Here is a 15,247-nt window from a genome sequence, read left to right as displayed (position 1 = left end):
GTATAGTGTGAGACTATCAAAAGTGAAAGATCTTGTGATAAGATTAGTGTATCGGTGTACTCTTTTCAAGTATAGTGGATTCGCAGAAGTGCCTCTGCGGTGGCACATAGCCAAGTTAGGGCGAACCTCGTTAACAAATCCCTGGTGTGATTGTTCTCTCTTCTATGCTTTTTATTTTTATTTAGTTTTTGCCATTTTATTTTTTTCTTTATTTGCTTGTTATTATTGAACCAGTGCATGGTTCCCTAATAAAATTATCTATGTTGTGGCTCATTAAATGGACGGTTTGGATCATCCTATGATGTATGCCGTATAGTACTTTTTCAAAAATATTGGACTACATGGCCTTACACTATAAAGATTTGAAGGAACCCAAGGACTCTGGGTTCACAGAAAGATTTCAATTTAAACCTAACCGACTATGTATAGAGCCTTGAATGAAAAGAAGTCAGTCTTAAAGCACTGTGACAAATGTACAATAAACCAAGGGAGATGATATGTTCACCCCCCTGCATTACGTGCACACCCCCTTATATGATTTGACGTGACAAGTGGGCAACTTTATGTCAAATCACGTTATAGAGAAGGGGGAGGGGGTCCAAGTACTGCAGGGCGGGTGAAAATATCATCACCCTAAAGCAAATGTATTGTGAGCGATTCAAAACACCATTGGTTGGTTTCAATTAACCCAAAAAACTGATACAATTTCAGAGTGAATATAAAAGCAAACAAACAAAATACTATAGCAGGGATTTAGGAGAAATTAAGCAATTAGGAAATCACTAGCATTGAATTTATTCAACCCAAGGCAGAGTGTATGTGTGTTATTTCCTTTGCAAGCAAATAAAGAATCAAGTGACAATGTTAATTACAGGGAACCAAGTGGTAGTATTTTAGTAACATATAGATAATAGCAGAGAGAAATACAGAAGCTTGTGTTAGATTTTTAGAGAAATTCTACGAGAAATGAATCAGTAAAACCATTTATCAATAAAGAAACCTAAGAAAAAAGGGTTTGGGCCTTCCCAGGAGAGATCCTGGTGACTTCTTTGTGGGATGTTTGAAGGCCTTTTAGACGAAGCCCGAGCCGCTACCCCATATGATAAATGGTGGAAAAGCAGTAAAAATAAAAAGAAGAAAAATGAAGGAAATGTGAAATGCTTGAAAAAAGAAGAGAGGTCGAGTGTTTGTGGGAGCTTTTGCTCTTGCGATTTTCATGGTTTAGAGGCTTGTAAAGGTGGATATTTATAGGTAAAAGAGGGGGAGAAGTTGGTATTTTGGGTGAGCCAATAACGATTGATTGGATTGAAATTTGGGCATGTTTTCAAAACAAAATGGTATGAAAGCATGGTAACGTTTCGGGGTTTTTTTTTTTTTTTTTAATTAAGGATTTGAGCAGGAATTCGGCATTTAGGGCAAAAAAATGGTGTTTTTTTCAGTTTAAATCAGGTTTGGGGGGAGAGAGGTTTGTTTAAAAAAAAAAAAAGGTAAGATTTAAGGGATTCTTGGTTATTCGAATGAAATCAACCATTTTGGGCGAGATTCAGGGGGGAAAAGATGAGATTTGGCGTATATTTGGAAGGAAGTGGGAGAAATAGTTGTTTTGAAGTCATTTCAAAAAAAAAAAAGCTGTTTTGGAGAGAGAAAAAGTGTGTGGAATGAGAAATCTCGTTTTTAGGTCTCAATGGCATGGTTTCGTAAATTCGATGGTTTTTTTCGGGGTCTTTGCATACTTAAAGATGAGTGGGGTATGCGTGTAAATAGGAGGAAATAAGGGTGTTTGCTTTGTTTTTTCTTCCAAAGGGTGATGATATTTTCACCCCCTCTGTTGCACGCTCGCCTTATAACCTGATTTGACATAAGGAACAATTACTAATGAGGGGCAAAAATTAGGCGGAATTATCAACAGAACTGCTTTTCAAAAATTATCAACGAGGGACAAAAGAGGTCTTGTCATTAAAAGCTGGACAGAAATTCCCTTTTCTTAAGCAACACGTTTTGCTTTTCTACTTTTCCCTCTTCTCTCTTATTTCCCTCTTTTTTTTACTTTTTCATTTTCAACTTTGTTTTTTTACCTTACCAGTTATCGTCTTCATCATTTAGCCACCATTAGAGGCAGGAAAGCTCGAAAACTTGAAACGTAAGTTCATTCCCATCTATCTCTTTATATATCTAGGTTTTATTTTTCATTTGTTTTAGGGTTTTGCATTTATCCTTCTCCCTTTCAATGGAGGATGAGAAAGATGACTTGTAGGGTAGAAAGAAAAAAACAGTGAAAATGAACGAGTGAAAAAAAACAGGAAGTAAAAACGTGTTCATAAGGGACTAGATAAGCTCCTCGGAATTTGGTAACCCCATTTTGATACTGGATAACCCCAACCCCGGAGACTTGAAAACCCCCTTCTAAAACTCCAGTACCCTCTGCCAATTTTAAGGGACTTGATAAGCTCATTCGTAAATTGGTAACCCTATTTTGATATTAGATAACCCCAATCCCAAATACTTGAAAACCCCCTTCCAAAACTCTAGTACCCCAGCCAATTTTCAGGGACTTGATAAGCCCATTCATAAATTGGTAACCCCATTTTGATAGTTGATAACCCCAATCCTAGAGACTTGAAAACCCCCTTCCAAACTCCAGTACCCTCTGCTAATTTTCAAGGACTTGATAAGCCCATTCGGAAATTGGTAACCCTATTTTTTATACTAGATAACCCCAATCCCAGATACGTGAAAACCCCCTTCCAAAACACCAGTACCCTTGGCCAATTTTCAGAGACTTGATCACACCATTCGGAAATTGGTAACCCTATTTTTTATACTAGATAACCCCAATCCTAGAGACTTAAAAACCCCCTTCCAAAACTCCAGTACTCTCGGCCAATTTTCAAACACATCATAAGCCCATTCGAAAATTGATAACCCTACTTTTGAGAATTACTAACCCCCTTCCAGAGAGTTGATAAACCCCCTTTTGCTACAAAACCCCCTGCCTGTAGCAACTCTTCTAATGGCATTACAATTCTGCTCATGATAGAAAAAACAAAAGAAATGGATGTTGTTTTCATTAAATGTGCTTCATGTATTACATCTCAATTTGTGTATTACAAAAAAAAAATTAAGTAAATAAAAAAATGTGTAGCCATCCATTCATGTATTACATCAACTTTTTCCTATACAACCACTTGTCTTCCAAAAAAATGAGTGAAGTCATCCATGCATTATCTCCAGAACACACCCTAAAATACAAACTGCTTAAACCCTAAACAAGATAAATCAGTAACAGAAGAATGAAAAATAGTGCAAACCCTTAAAAAAAAGGAAAACAAAACCTAGATACAGAGAGATAAATGGTAAGAACTCAACATTCAAGTTTTCAAGATTTGCAAGCAATAATGGTGGCTGAATAAGGAGGAAGATGACTAGTAGGGTAAAAAATCAAAATAGGTGATAATGGAAAAGTAAAAGAAGTGGGAAGAAGGAAAAAACAAGGTCAAAATGTCTTGTAAATGCCAAAGGGCATTTTCGTCCAGCTTTTACTGACAATACATCTTTTGTCCCTCGTTGATAATTTTTTGAAAAGCATGGGTCATGTTGATAATTTTGCCTAATGTTTGTCCCCCATTGGTAATTGACCCTTGACATAAAGTTACCCACTTTCCACTTTAAATCAGGTTATAAGGGAGACGTGCACGTACTGTAGGGGAGTGAAAATATCATCTTCCTATTGGTAATTATGTCACTATTGATGAGATGATTGATTTACCCCTAACAACTTAGGAATTTACCAGTGGGACCTAAATTAGGTTTATGATTTTTGGGAAGCTTTAAAATTAGCAATGGAGGAAAAAGAACAATCTCTATAATTTGGAGATTGGAGGAGAGCATCATCGATTTCACAATTGACCAGTGAGTCCATCAAAGTTGTCTGTACTTCAAAACTTTTAGATCGGCGATTCAACACCGATAGATCCGTCATTCAATCCACCACTTTGTAGTTTGTATATCGAGATTCTATTCTCTAAAAAATTTGTATGAACAATGGAAATGCTATAATTATGGGAAAAGATTTTCCTTGTCTTGGATTTGCTTGAGATTTAAGAGAGAGAGAGAGACTTAATAAGTATGTTATATTTAATTTTAAAATTTTAAGAAATTATGAGTTTCTATCTAGGGATTTGCTAGCATCCATCGCAAAAGGCATTTCGTGGATGGTCTGTTGCATATGAGAGCGGCCACACAGGCTCACTCTTCAGCAAATTTTGTCTTCATTCACGAGGTGGCTACTCTCACATGCAACAAACCATCCACGAAATGCCTTTTGCGATGGACGCTAGCAAACCCCTTCGTTCTATATTTATATGTTGGGATTTGCGAGGGTCCATTTTTAAAGGCATTTCGCAGCTGGTCTGCTGTATGTCAGACCAGCCACCTCATGAATGAAGCCAACTGATTTTGTCTCCTTTCACGAGGTGGGTGGTCTGATATGCGACAGACCAGCCGTGAAATGCCATGATGATAGTAATTACGTCGTGTTTTACATTTAACAAAAACTTTGATGTTGCAGTCTACAAATCTAATCCATCTCAATTACAAAGATACAGATGGTTGAGGCTTTGTTTATCAACCTTGAGGTCGCAAGTTCAGTCCCAACTTACCTACCAAAATAAAAAAACAAAGCTGCCCTAATTCAAATTTCACCTAGATTGGTCCTCGTTTAGAGTGATTTGACTCCCACGGCATGAGTCACCTATAGCGTTTCAGTCTACCTAACAAATGGACCACTTAATTAAAAATAAGCTGTATTTTAATCGTTCCTCGAGGTTCAAACTCGTGGCCTCAGTGTCGTTAAGATCGCAAAGTTCAATAAAACGTTATCCCCTAGAGGATAGGGGATCTCATGATCTGAATCAGGACACTTTGCTCAACGCTCAGATCCTAGTTTTAAGGGTCTAGATCTTCCTAACAATGAATGTCGGGGTTATGTCTGCCATTGCAAGGGTGTGATCCCCTCTTACATGAAAAGATCTACTAAGCCCACATTAAGAAAAATTATAATAATAAGATCTTATAATTAAATTGAAAGTTAGAACATGAGATTATGGGAGTTAATTAAAATATTCAGGTCATACTAGGAGGAAGAGAGAAATGGTCGGAGACAAAATGTTAGAAAAAACTTCCTTCTTTTATTTTCTAGGGAGGGTGGAAACTTGGGAAGAGAAGTAATAAAGTGGGGTTAGGTTAGGGATATTTTCTTCAATATGGGTACCGTTGGCCACTATGGATATCTATTTTTAAATTTTCCACCTTGGGATTGATAATGGCCAAGATATGTATCAGAAATGACCTTTCTTACCCTTTTAGCTTTGGTAATGGTGACTTTATTTATAGGTTAGGTCTGGACAAATCTCGTGAGAGTCTTGGATTTGATTTCTCGATATTTTAGTGGCTATCAGACATCGGGTTTACATGGTCCACGAGGTCGATGGAATTTATATATATTAAAGCTAATATTTTTCTGGAAATCCAGACCGTTCACCTGGAGCCCCACATGAATGGGCACTGAACCCCCAAAAATCTTGCATACATCAAATCATCCTAACCCTCTGATTTGTACATTTTAAGTAGATCATAGCATAATAAAAATCAGGAAAATTTCTACAAAATTGAAGTGTTTGGAACTTGAGATAGTTCAACGAGAGAGATTTTGTGGGGCATTGTGATACGTATATGTTATGGTAACTTTGTTCTAGGAGAGTCATGATTCCTCTCAATTTGAGCCATTAGGAGGTCCGGTTGTCTCGAATCAACCTCTCTTCCCCCTCTTTCTATCTTTCATTTTGTTCGTCTGCGTTACGGCTAATTAGGCACGTAACACATTGCTTATCCATGGTGTGGAATAGGGGTGCGATTATGTCAGGCTCAACCTGATTTCTGCTTGTGTTGGGTTGGCAATTTAATTTCGGGTGGGGTTAGGGCTGAAGCCTTGGGCAACCTTACTGAGTTCGAGCTTGGCCTTTGTCCTCTAAATTTATTGTGATTTTCAAAATCTTAGGGGCCGTTTGGACACGCGTATTTTAGAAATCAAGTTTTAAGTTGAAAACAGTGTAAAAGAGAGTTCATGATCAAGCTGTTGCATGCTGCGCTAACAGCGTTTTTTGCATTTTAAGTAAGAAAACCAGGTTTTAGAAATCTCTTCTACATCCTGAGATTTCTAAAACCTAGAAACATGGGGTGATCCGTTGCTCTCTTGCTGCTAGAAAGAAGGGTGAGAAATAAAAAAAAAGACAGCCGGTCTCTTTCTACTCTCGTCTCCAATGTACAATTTTAAAGAAATCCAGGTTTCTAAAATCCGCGTATGCAAATAGCCCTTTAGGGCTATATTTTCTTGTATTTTTTTTAGCCCTTGGCTAACCCGAATCCTACCTGACTCCGGATTACCTAAAAGCAGATTAGACAAGTCCGGTTAGAGTTAATTGGGAGATTTAGAAGTGGATTAGATTAGGACCATCCTCCACTCGAGGGTCGAGTTGGGTGAGGTTCTGGTTGATCGAATGCTATCTCGAGATGGATTAGGGTTGGCCTCAACCCGGCCTGATTTGCACCCTAGATATGATTTTGTGGTATTAAAGATCTATATAATGGACGGTCCAGATCAACTGAAAAGTGACACCCACTATATGCTAGTGGGCATTCTTCATCTGGGTCAAGCAATGGCTGTAAAATCAGTGGTTTGGATGAATACAACTGTTGTGTCAGCGAATCCAAATCAAGGCCTATAAAATCGATGGTACGAATGAATCAAGAGTGGGACCCACTACACCGTATTGCACGACATACGAAACCTAACCAGATAAGGTATTAACGTGAGCCTCCACGTATCTGATAAGGTGCATACCACAACACATCTAAACCCATACGAAACGTGAATCTCATCTCGTAGCCTCGAGAATCTGAATTTCTCTGTTTTTTCATCTCCCGAGAAAAGAAAACCATCCAAAAGAAGAAAAACAATAATGGCGTGCCTCGGGTATTGATCCACCTGTCTCGATTTTTTACATTTCTCCATCTGGCTTACTATTTTTAACACTTTTCCTTATTTTCCCAGTCCTTCCATTTCAACCCACTTTTCTTTTACACCCCTCCCCTCTATTTAATCCCTTCCACCCCTCCATTTCTCTACACCTTTCTCTCTCTCCCTATTCTTCTTTTACTTTCTTTTTCTCTCTATAATGGCGGAATCTCCTAGAAAACGTTTCAGGGAAGAAGGGAAAGAAGAAACGGGGGAGGAGGATGTAACGAAACGGCAACGGTCATTAAACCACATACTCTCTCTCCTCGAATCGGACGAAGAAGAGCCCACTGAAGATCTCTCTCCCCTCATCACAACCCTTCAACAAGAGCTCGTCTCTTCCTCAGCAGAACCTAACCCCGTGGGACCCACCATTAGTGGCCACGTGGACGATCCAACGGCCATCCCCACTCATTCGCTTGTGGAAGGGGAAGAGGAAGAGATGATACGCCAGCTTCTAGAAGCTTCCAACGATGAGCTTGGGATTCCACATGTAGAAAAAAACCAGAAAGAAAATGGGGTGGGAGAGAGTGGGGGGGTTTTTGGGTATGATGGGTTTTGGGAGATTGAAGATGAAGCTGCTAACTACTATACTTTGTTGCAGTCTGAGCTCTTTATGTAGTGAGGAGAAAATAGAAAGAATATTACAAGAAATGGGGGATTTTTTTGGTATAATTTCGTCCCCTGTTGTTTGTAAAAATACTTTTATGAAATGGAAAAGAAGGAAATCCTTCTCTGTCTGTCTCACTCTGAAATAAACTTTTCAGGCTTTGCTAACATGTGCCAGCTTTGTGCGAACTACGCACCTGGTCAAGTTATTTGTAGTTAATGCACTTTTGAACTTAATAATGGAGAATATAATATTTCACCCCCTCTTTGTTGCATTTCTAGGAAATGGCACGAGAAGGGTGGTGGAAATATCATGTCATTTAATGGTAAAATAGAGTAAGTTAGCTAGCAAACGGAGGTTTTCCTTAAAGACAACCTGTTCAGGGTAGGATATATGGGCACGTGTACAAAAGGCAATGAGGAAACCTAGTTCAGTTGTGTTTTAATTTTGCTGTAGAATTATATGACTAAAATACCCCTATAGTAGGCTTAAATTTTCACATTTCTAAGAGCGACAGATACCGGTTGGAGGCTTGCAAGGTCCTCCTGTTACATACTCCGGAGAAGGTTGTCTTATCCAAAATCTGCCTAGGTCTCAGATGGGTGTTTTCGGTAAACGACTCACATTTTTATCGGCAGGGCTCTTATTATAGGAAACCATAGTGACGTGGCAGATATAGCTCCCTGTTGCAAGAGAAAGCTGGTAAGGGACATTAGTATCAATGTCTTTATGTGAAAATTTGAGCCTTGATCAAAGCTATTCGAATAAAAATGACTCACTACACGCATCAAATTTCAGAAATTCATCGCCAAATGGTGGCCGTCCAAAGCACTTAGCATACAAATATGGTTTTTACATTTTTCTGCTTCTTCGAACGTCTCCTCCTTCATTAATTCCAACTTCATTCGCAGCCCTCACCGTAGCCGTTTCGATGCCGTTCTTCATAGAGACTCCCACAGCCTGTCGTGTGTGTTGACAGTGTTGTTGATAAGACTCGTCATTGCAGTAGAACGATAAGGACTGATTTATTTTAATTTTTTCCATCTCAAATCGACTAAGAAATGTTGAATACGAAACTAGATGATGAAATGTGTGCACTCTAAGTTAATAATATGAAATAATTGTTAGACTTTTGACCGGAAAATGTGGTTGTGTAAAAAAACCGAAAGAAATTGCTCTGAGAATTTAAATATCAAGTCTTTCCGGTGATAGTTGGTCGTTTTGGGTTAAGTAATAGTCATTTTGAGTAAAGCTTGGGTTGTTTCAAGTTAAAAAACATTAAAACACACGGTCAAACTCGGCCGAGCTTGGGATCATTTCACTCTAACTCATGCCTATCTCAACTCGGCCGAGCTTGGGATCATTTCACTCTAACTCATGACTATCTCGATCTGATTTGGACTTAATCTCGGTCTGACCTAGTTCCGTCTCGGTCTAACTCGGGCTCATCTCCATCTAACCCGGGGGTCATCTTGGTCTGACTCTACCGGAATGACTCCCGGTTCAATCGGAACCACCTCGAGTTCACCAGAACGGCCCCAGGCTTGGCCAATTCCACCCTAACTTTCACCTAAAAAGAAGATTTTTAGGTTAGGCTGAGGCCAACCCTCAATAGTCATTACCTCAATGCCAATTTGAGTATCTTACCTAAACCAACTCGCCTCTAAATCTCTCAACCTATCCTAACCTGCCTACCCCCATTTTCCAAATTGAGAGGGGTCAGGTTTGGATTGATCGAGGACAAAAGGAGGAAAAGTAAAAAATAAAAATAGATATTGGGTTTGGACTCGGGTCTAATTCGAGTCTCAATAAAATCATGGTAAAATTAGGGGGACAACATCCGGGTTAGGGTTTGGTTGCCAGAAGCCTCAACCCTAATCCAAGACAACAATAGAGTATTAGAGTTAACCGTCCATTTATTATCAATCTCAGTAGGCTAATGAGATATGAAAAATGGGAAGTTTCTAATTGGAGCCCTTCTTTAAATTTCTTCTCTAACCTCAGACGTCTCGGAAAAATAAATAAATGTCTCTAAAGAGTTAGCGTTATGCTGTTTTAGCCTTGCTAACAGTGGTCCCTTCTAGAGATATGATAAAATGGGAAGTTTCTGATTGGAGCCAAATATTGTCGACCATGTATTTTCAAACTTCCATATGGCCATGGATGCATTGCAGAAAAAATCAACGTTGGAGATTGGAAAGCATTGCAAGAAAAGATCCTCGATATCTACCACGTGGCAGATCATCCCAATATGGCATGACCTTCTTAAACACGACTTAAATAATAGGGGGAGGGGGGGTGGGTGGCGCACTCAGGATTCACATTTTGATTCTCAAGAAAAATCTAGGTGTCTCGAGATTTTGATTTAAAAACTCGCCATCAGGTTCGTCATGAGGAATCCTTTGTTGGATTGCAAGAAAAATATTTCTGATGGAAATTTTCTATTAAGAAAATAATGTAATTATGGTTGATTTGGAGAGATACTATTATCATCAATTGAATGTCCCTCCCAGCAAAAATTAAATAGGGTTTTATCAATTTATTTTGGGCGCTGATATCTCCCCCCACGCCCCTTGTAGGCTATTTCCCCGCGCCCCACCCCTGCCCCCCTGCCCCCACCCCCCTTGTAGGCTATTCCCCCCTCCCCCTTACGGCTGGCTAACGTTAAACGTTAGGAAGTAATGTATATGTGACTTTCCCACCATTTGACCGGTCTCTCTCTCTCTCTCTCTCTCTCTCTCTCTCTCTCTCTCTCTCCACACACCCACAACAGGAATAGTTGGTGGGCCCAACAGAAACCGTTGGTGGAATGGTGGGCCCATCTTTGAACAACATAGGCCCCGCCTATACCACACCATAGGATGATCCGAGCCGTCCATTTGATGGGCCACAATGTAAATAGGTTGTGCCCCAAAAATCATTTCCGTAGGATGATCACAACCCTACAATCTATTGAGGTTGCATAAGATGTAGTTTCTATTTAGATCGGAGGGCTAGGATCAGCCTATGAAAATAATATTTTGGGACGCAACCTATTTACGTTTATGGCCCATCAAATGGACAGTTTGGACTATCCTATGGTGTGGTATGGGCGGGGCCTATGTTGTTCAAAGATGGGCCAACCATTCCACCAACGGTTTCTGTTGGGCCCACCAACTATTCCTGTTGTGTGTGGGGAGAGAGAGAGAGACCAGTCAAATGGTGGGAAAACGTTAGCCAGCCCTCAGTGGCGGGGGAATATCAGCGCCCTTTATTTTTTGTGGTTTTAAGAAAGTAGATATATATTTTTCTTCCCAAACTTTTCCTAAAAATTCATGCAAACCAAACAAAGAGTGGAAGAACAAACATTATAGGGATGGTGTAGATCAGCGTTTCACATGTGTCATATTTGCGCCTATGGAATAAATATTTTGAAACTTTTTTCCAAGGAAGAAATTTATTCCAGGAAATTAGTAGGATTGCAATTTTCCTAGAAAAATAAAAGAAATTAAAAATTTTCACAGAAAGTGATTTTGTTATCCGAACTGAATATTCATTTTGAATTGAAATCTTGTTTTCCAAGATAGATTTTCTCAGCACTGAAGCAGTCAGTACGATTTGGCAATCCCATTTAAATCGGATCCACCTGTGTTTGGGTGACGATCTGCTCAGATCCAAAAAAAAAAATAGTCATTTGATCCTGCTTTCAGAGTTTGGACCAAGATATTTGATATTTCCAATAGGTTTCTATTAGGGTATGTTAGCTCTTATTCTATGCGAATTGCCCTAAGATACTCTAATATTCGTAGCACATACTACAACGCTTTTTTACATCAAATCACGTTAAAAGGGTGGGGGGCAAATATCATCGTCCTAATTCTAATGGTTAATCATAAACTACACATGTAGGTAGGGGTGGCAATGGTTCGGTTTCGGTTCGGTATGACCCCCAAACCGAACCGAATCGAAATTTGAATCGGTTTGGTTTTACCAAACCAAAACCGAACCAAAACTGAATTTTCGGTTCCGCCAATTTTGCCACCCCTTAATTATAATAATTGGAAATATTCTGTTTCGGTTCGGTTTGATCCCCAAACCGAACCAAACGAAATTTGAATCGGTTTGGTTTAACCAAACCGAAACTGATTTAGGCTCGGTTTCGGTTCGGTTCGACCAATTTTGCCACCCTGCATGTAGGGGTAAAAGAAAAGGTAGTTTTCCAACTCTTTAGCCGAGCCGGGCAGCTCTCCTCTCACGAGCAAGCGCGCCTTCCAACATTAGGGCTGGCAATTTCACCCGAAAAAGCGGGGATCCGCCCTGCCCCGCCCTGTTTGGGGAGGGGATTCCCCGATTTGAGAGGGGAAGGGTAAGGGGAAGGGGATTTTAAAAATTCCCCGGTGCGGGGAGGGGAAGGGGATGGAGTTGTCCCCTCCCCGCCCCGCCCCGCCCCGCCTCGCCTCGCCCCGTTAATCAATGCCATTTTTTTGTATATTTTTAAGTGTTTTTTTTATAGAAAAACTACTAGAAACTCTGTGGATCGGCTACAAGATTCCCCCAAACATAGACTTAGCTTGTCTTTTCCTTTTAATTAGCTTCTGAGAGCATTTTGGGAACTATAATAACCTTTTGACAGATGTTGAAATAATAAAGACAAGCTGAGTGAGTGAGTGTATGCAATTATCAAAAAATCGTAGTGCCAACATCGGTAGCCAAAATAAATTGCATTTTATTATTAAAAGTATGGTATGGCCCGCACCATACGATGATCTAAACCATCCATTAGATGGGGCACACCCTAAATAGGTTGTGCCCCAAAAATCATTTCCATAGGTTGATCCTAACCCTCCGATCTATAGAGGAATAGGATCATTCAGTACCTCTACAGATCGGAGGGTTAGGATCAACCTAAGGAAATGATTTTTTGGGCGCAAACTATTTAGGGTGTGCACCATCTAATGGACGGTTTGGATCATCCTATGGTGCGGGCCATACCTTACTTTTAATAAAGTCAGGAGTGCGATCATCAGAATACAGTAGTGCTCATAACATTTCCCAAAATTAATGATCCAAAATGGGGTTTGGATGTTGGGTACTCTAAGTGTCAGGCTATGATACCACTTGATCTAAAATTGAAGTTGGATCGAATCCAATTAGCAATGTGCGGAAATCCCATCATCCAACAACAGCTATTGTCGGTCCAATGGGTCCATCCATCCATCGTCCACACACAAATACCGAATATGGATCTGCCCTCTCTTATTAAATCTTCAAGTAAAAAAACACTGCAAACAAGTGAAATCTGGACGTTCATTGCTGCCCAGCATTTCAATCAATATATAAAGAAGAGAAGACAAACTCCTTATACCAATCTCTTGCTAATTTAATTAACAGCTAGCCTATCGATTGTTAGTTTATAACATTTTTATATATTGAAATTTGATCAAGTTGATTAGGGACACCCAGCATTAGTGTATCAATGACTAAAGAGGGGGTGATGTTGGGGCGGGGATTTTATCCCCGAAGGATGCGAGGAGGGGAAGGGGAGGGGAAGGGGATTAGATATTCCCCGCGGGGAGGGGAGGGGTATTCCCCACCATCCCCGTAGAGGGGAGGGGAAGGGGAGGGGGGAAATTCCCCGCAGAGGGGAAGGGGTAGGGGACCCCAACATCCGGCCCCGACCCGCCCCGTTGCCAGCCCTATCCAACATCCCCGTAGCAGATCATTAGGTAGGCATCGAGAAAGGACCTTCTAGAAGAATGGTTTTGGCGCGAAAAATCTGTACGATTGATGTGGGTCCCAGACATTTCTTTTTTATTTCCTCCTGTCCACGTCAGCAAAGAACAGATCTTGAACGAGAAATTGGTATGAATTTTTTATTCAAAGCCGAAAAAGTAAAGGCATCTAGAAGGCAGGATCCGTACTAGTTATTGTTATCATTTTTCAGGAGTTTTCTCAGTTTTTTTTCGAAAGAAATAGATTAGTCCTGCCAATAGCAACTTTTTTTTTATCGAGAAAAGTTAACAACTTTTTTAATAAAATAAGGGAGATGTTAAACTCTTTCCTAACGATCCAATTTTGGTTCACCTGAAAGTAATCGGGTTCGTTGATCTGAACAGTGAAAATCTCCGACCACTGATAATTGGACTTGGAAAACGGGTGGGCCAGGCCGGGCCGGGTTTCAGCCAACCCGTACGTGGTACGGGTCGTACGAGGTACAGGTCGTACGGGCCGGGTATAAAATGACCCGGAACTTTACAGGTCACAATTTGATGAACATGGACCCCGCCCGTATGGGCCAAGTAGACCACGGGCACCCGTTTTTCTTTTCTTTTCTTTTTTTGCTGTTTTATTCCCACATTATAATAGGATGATCCAAATTGTACATGTGATGGGCCATAACGTATATAGGTTGATATATCAAGGAATTGCATATTATTATTTATGGAAACCTGTATAGATCGGAGGGCCAGGATCATCTTATGGAAATGATTTTGGGGCACAATCAGGACATGTGGTACCTAAGAAGGATATCTTCCGCTATCTTGGTCCAATCGTATGAGAGATTGAAGAGGATGTCACCATATAATAAGAGTAGGTTGGTTGAAGTGGAAGCATGCTTCAGGAGTTCAATGTGGTCGAAAAATACTTACCAAGTTGAAGGGAAAGTCTTGTAAGATAGCTGTAAGGCCAGCCATGCTGTACGGCTCAAAATGTTTGGCCACCAAGAAACAGCATGTGCATAAGATGAGTGTAGTGGGGATGCAAATGCTTAGATGGATGTGAGACCACACAAGGTTAGATCGAATTAAAAATGAAGACAGCTGTAAAAAGGTGGGGGGTCGCACCAATTGAGAAGAAGATGACAGAGCACCTCTTAAGATATTTGGGCATATCCAACATAGGCTTTTGGATGCTCCAGTAAGAAGAAGTGACTTGTGCCAAGTTATGGAGTCAAAAGAGGTAGGGGTAGACCGAATACTGCTTGGGTAGAAACAGTAAGGAAAGACTTGTGGGCTACGGATATAACAGAGAACATGACCTTCGATAGGGTAGAATGGAAGAAAATGGTCCATGCAGGCGAATCCAACTAGTATCAGGATTAGACTTTGTCAATTTGAACCGGCTAGATTCTTTCACTTTCTTCATAAAATTTTTCTAAAAGATTCATTAGCTGACACCAACTAGTTTGGGACAAAGGCTTAGTTGAGTTGAGTTGAGTTGAGTTAACCTATTTACGTTGTTTTCCATCACCTGGATGGTTTAGATCATCCTATGATATGGTCGGTACAATACATTTTGAAAAATATGGGACTAGATAGGGTTTACACCATATAAAATCTTGATCATTTGGGTTTTTACAGGTACCTGTTGCAACCTACCGGTCCACCAGGCCTGGCCCAGAGTTGAGTTGAGTTAACCTATTTACGTTGTTTTCCATCACATGGATGGTTTAGATCATCCTATGATGATATGGTCGGTACAATACATTTTGAAAAATATGGGACTAGATAGGGTTTACACCATATAAAATCTTGATCATTTGGGTTTTTACAGGTACCTGTGGGCACCTACCGGTCCACCAGGCC

At 40.2% G+C, this 15,247-nt stretch overlaps 1 protein-coding gene across 1 annotated transcript; it reads left to right on the top strand.

Moving 5' to 3' along the window:
- The first annotated feature begins 7,117 nt into the window (after positions 1–7,117).
- Positions 7,118–7,812, top strand: LOC143848510 (uncharacterized). The gene has a single exon (XM_077357464.1). The coding sequence runs from the start codon at positions 7,233–7,235 to the stop codon at positions 7,692–7,694; it is 462 nt and encodes a 153-aa protein (XP_077213579.1). The 5' UTR covers positions 7,118–7,232; the 3' UTR covers positions 7,695–7,812.
- The last annotated feature ends 7,435 nt before the right edge of the window (positions 7,813–15,247 follow it).

The sequence above is a fragment of the Tasmannia lanceolata genome, unplaced genomic scaffold, assembly GCF_043159265.1.
Source record: "Tasmannia lanceolata isolate RefF3 unplaced genomic scaffold, GAP_Taslan_0.1 ptg000016l, whole genome shotgun sequence".
NCBI classification, from domain to species: Eukaryota; Viridiplantae; Streptophyta; class Magnoliopsida; order Canellales; family Winteraceae; genus Tasmannia; species Tasmannia lanceolata.
The sequence above is the reverse complement of the archived record's forward strand: the minus strand, read 5'-3'. Positions and strand labels throughout refer to the sequence as shown.

What these genes read in the sequence shown, in the direction of transcription:
- LOC143848510 (XM_077357464.1), top strand. Translation starts at nt 7,233, where the DNA reads ATGGCGGAATCTCCTAGAAAACGTTTCAGGGAAGAAGGGAAAGAAGAA.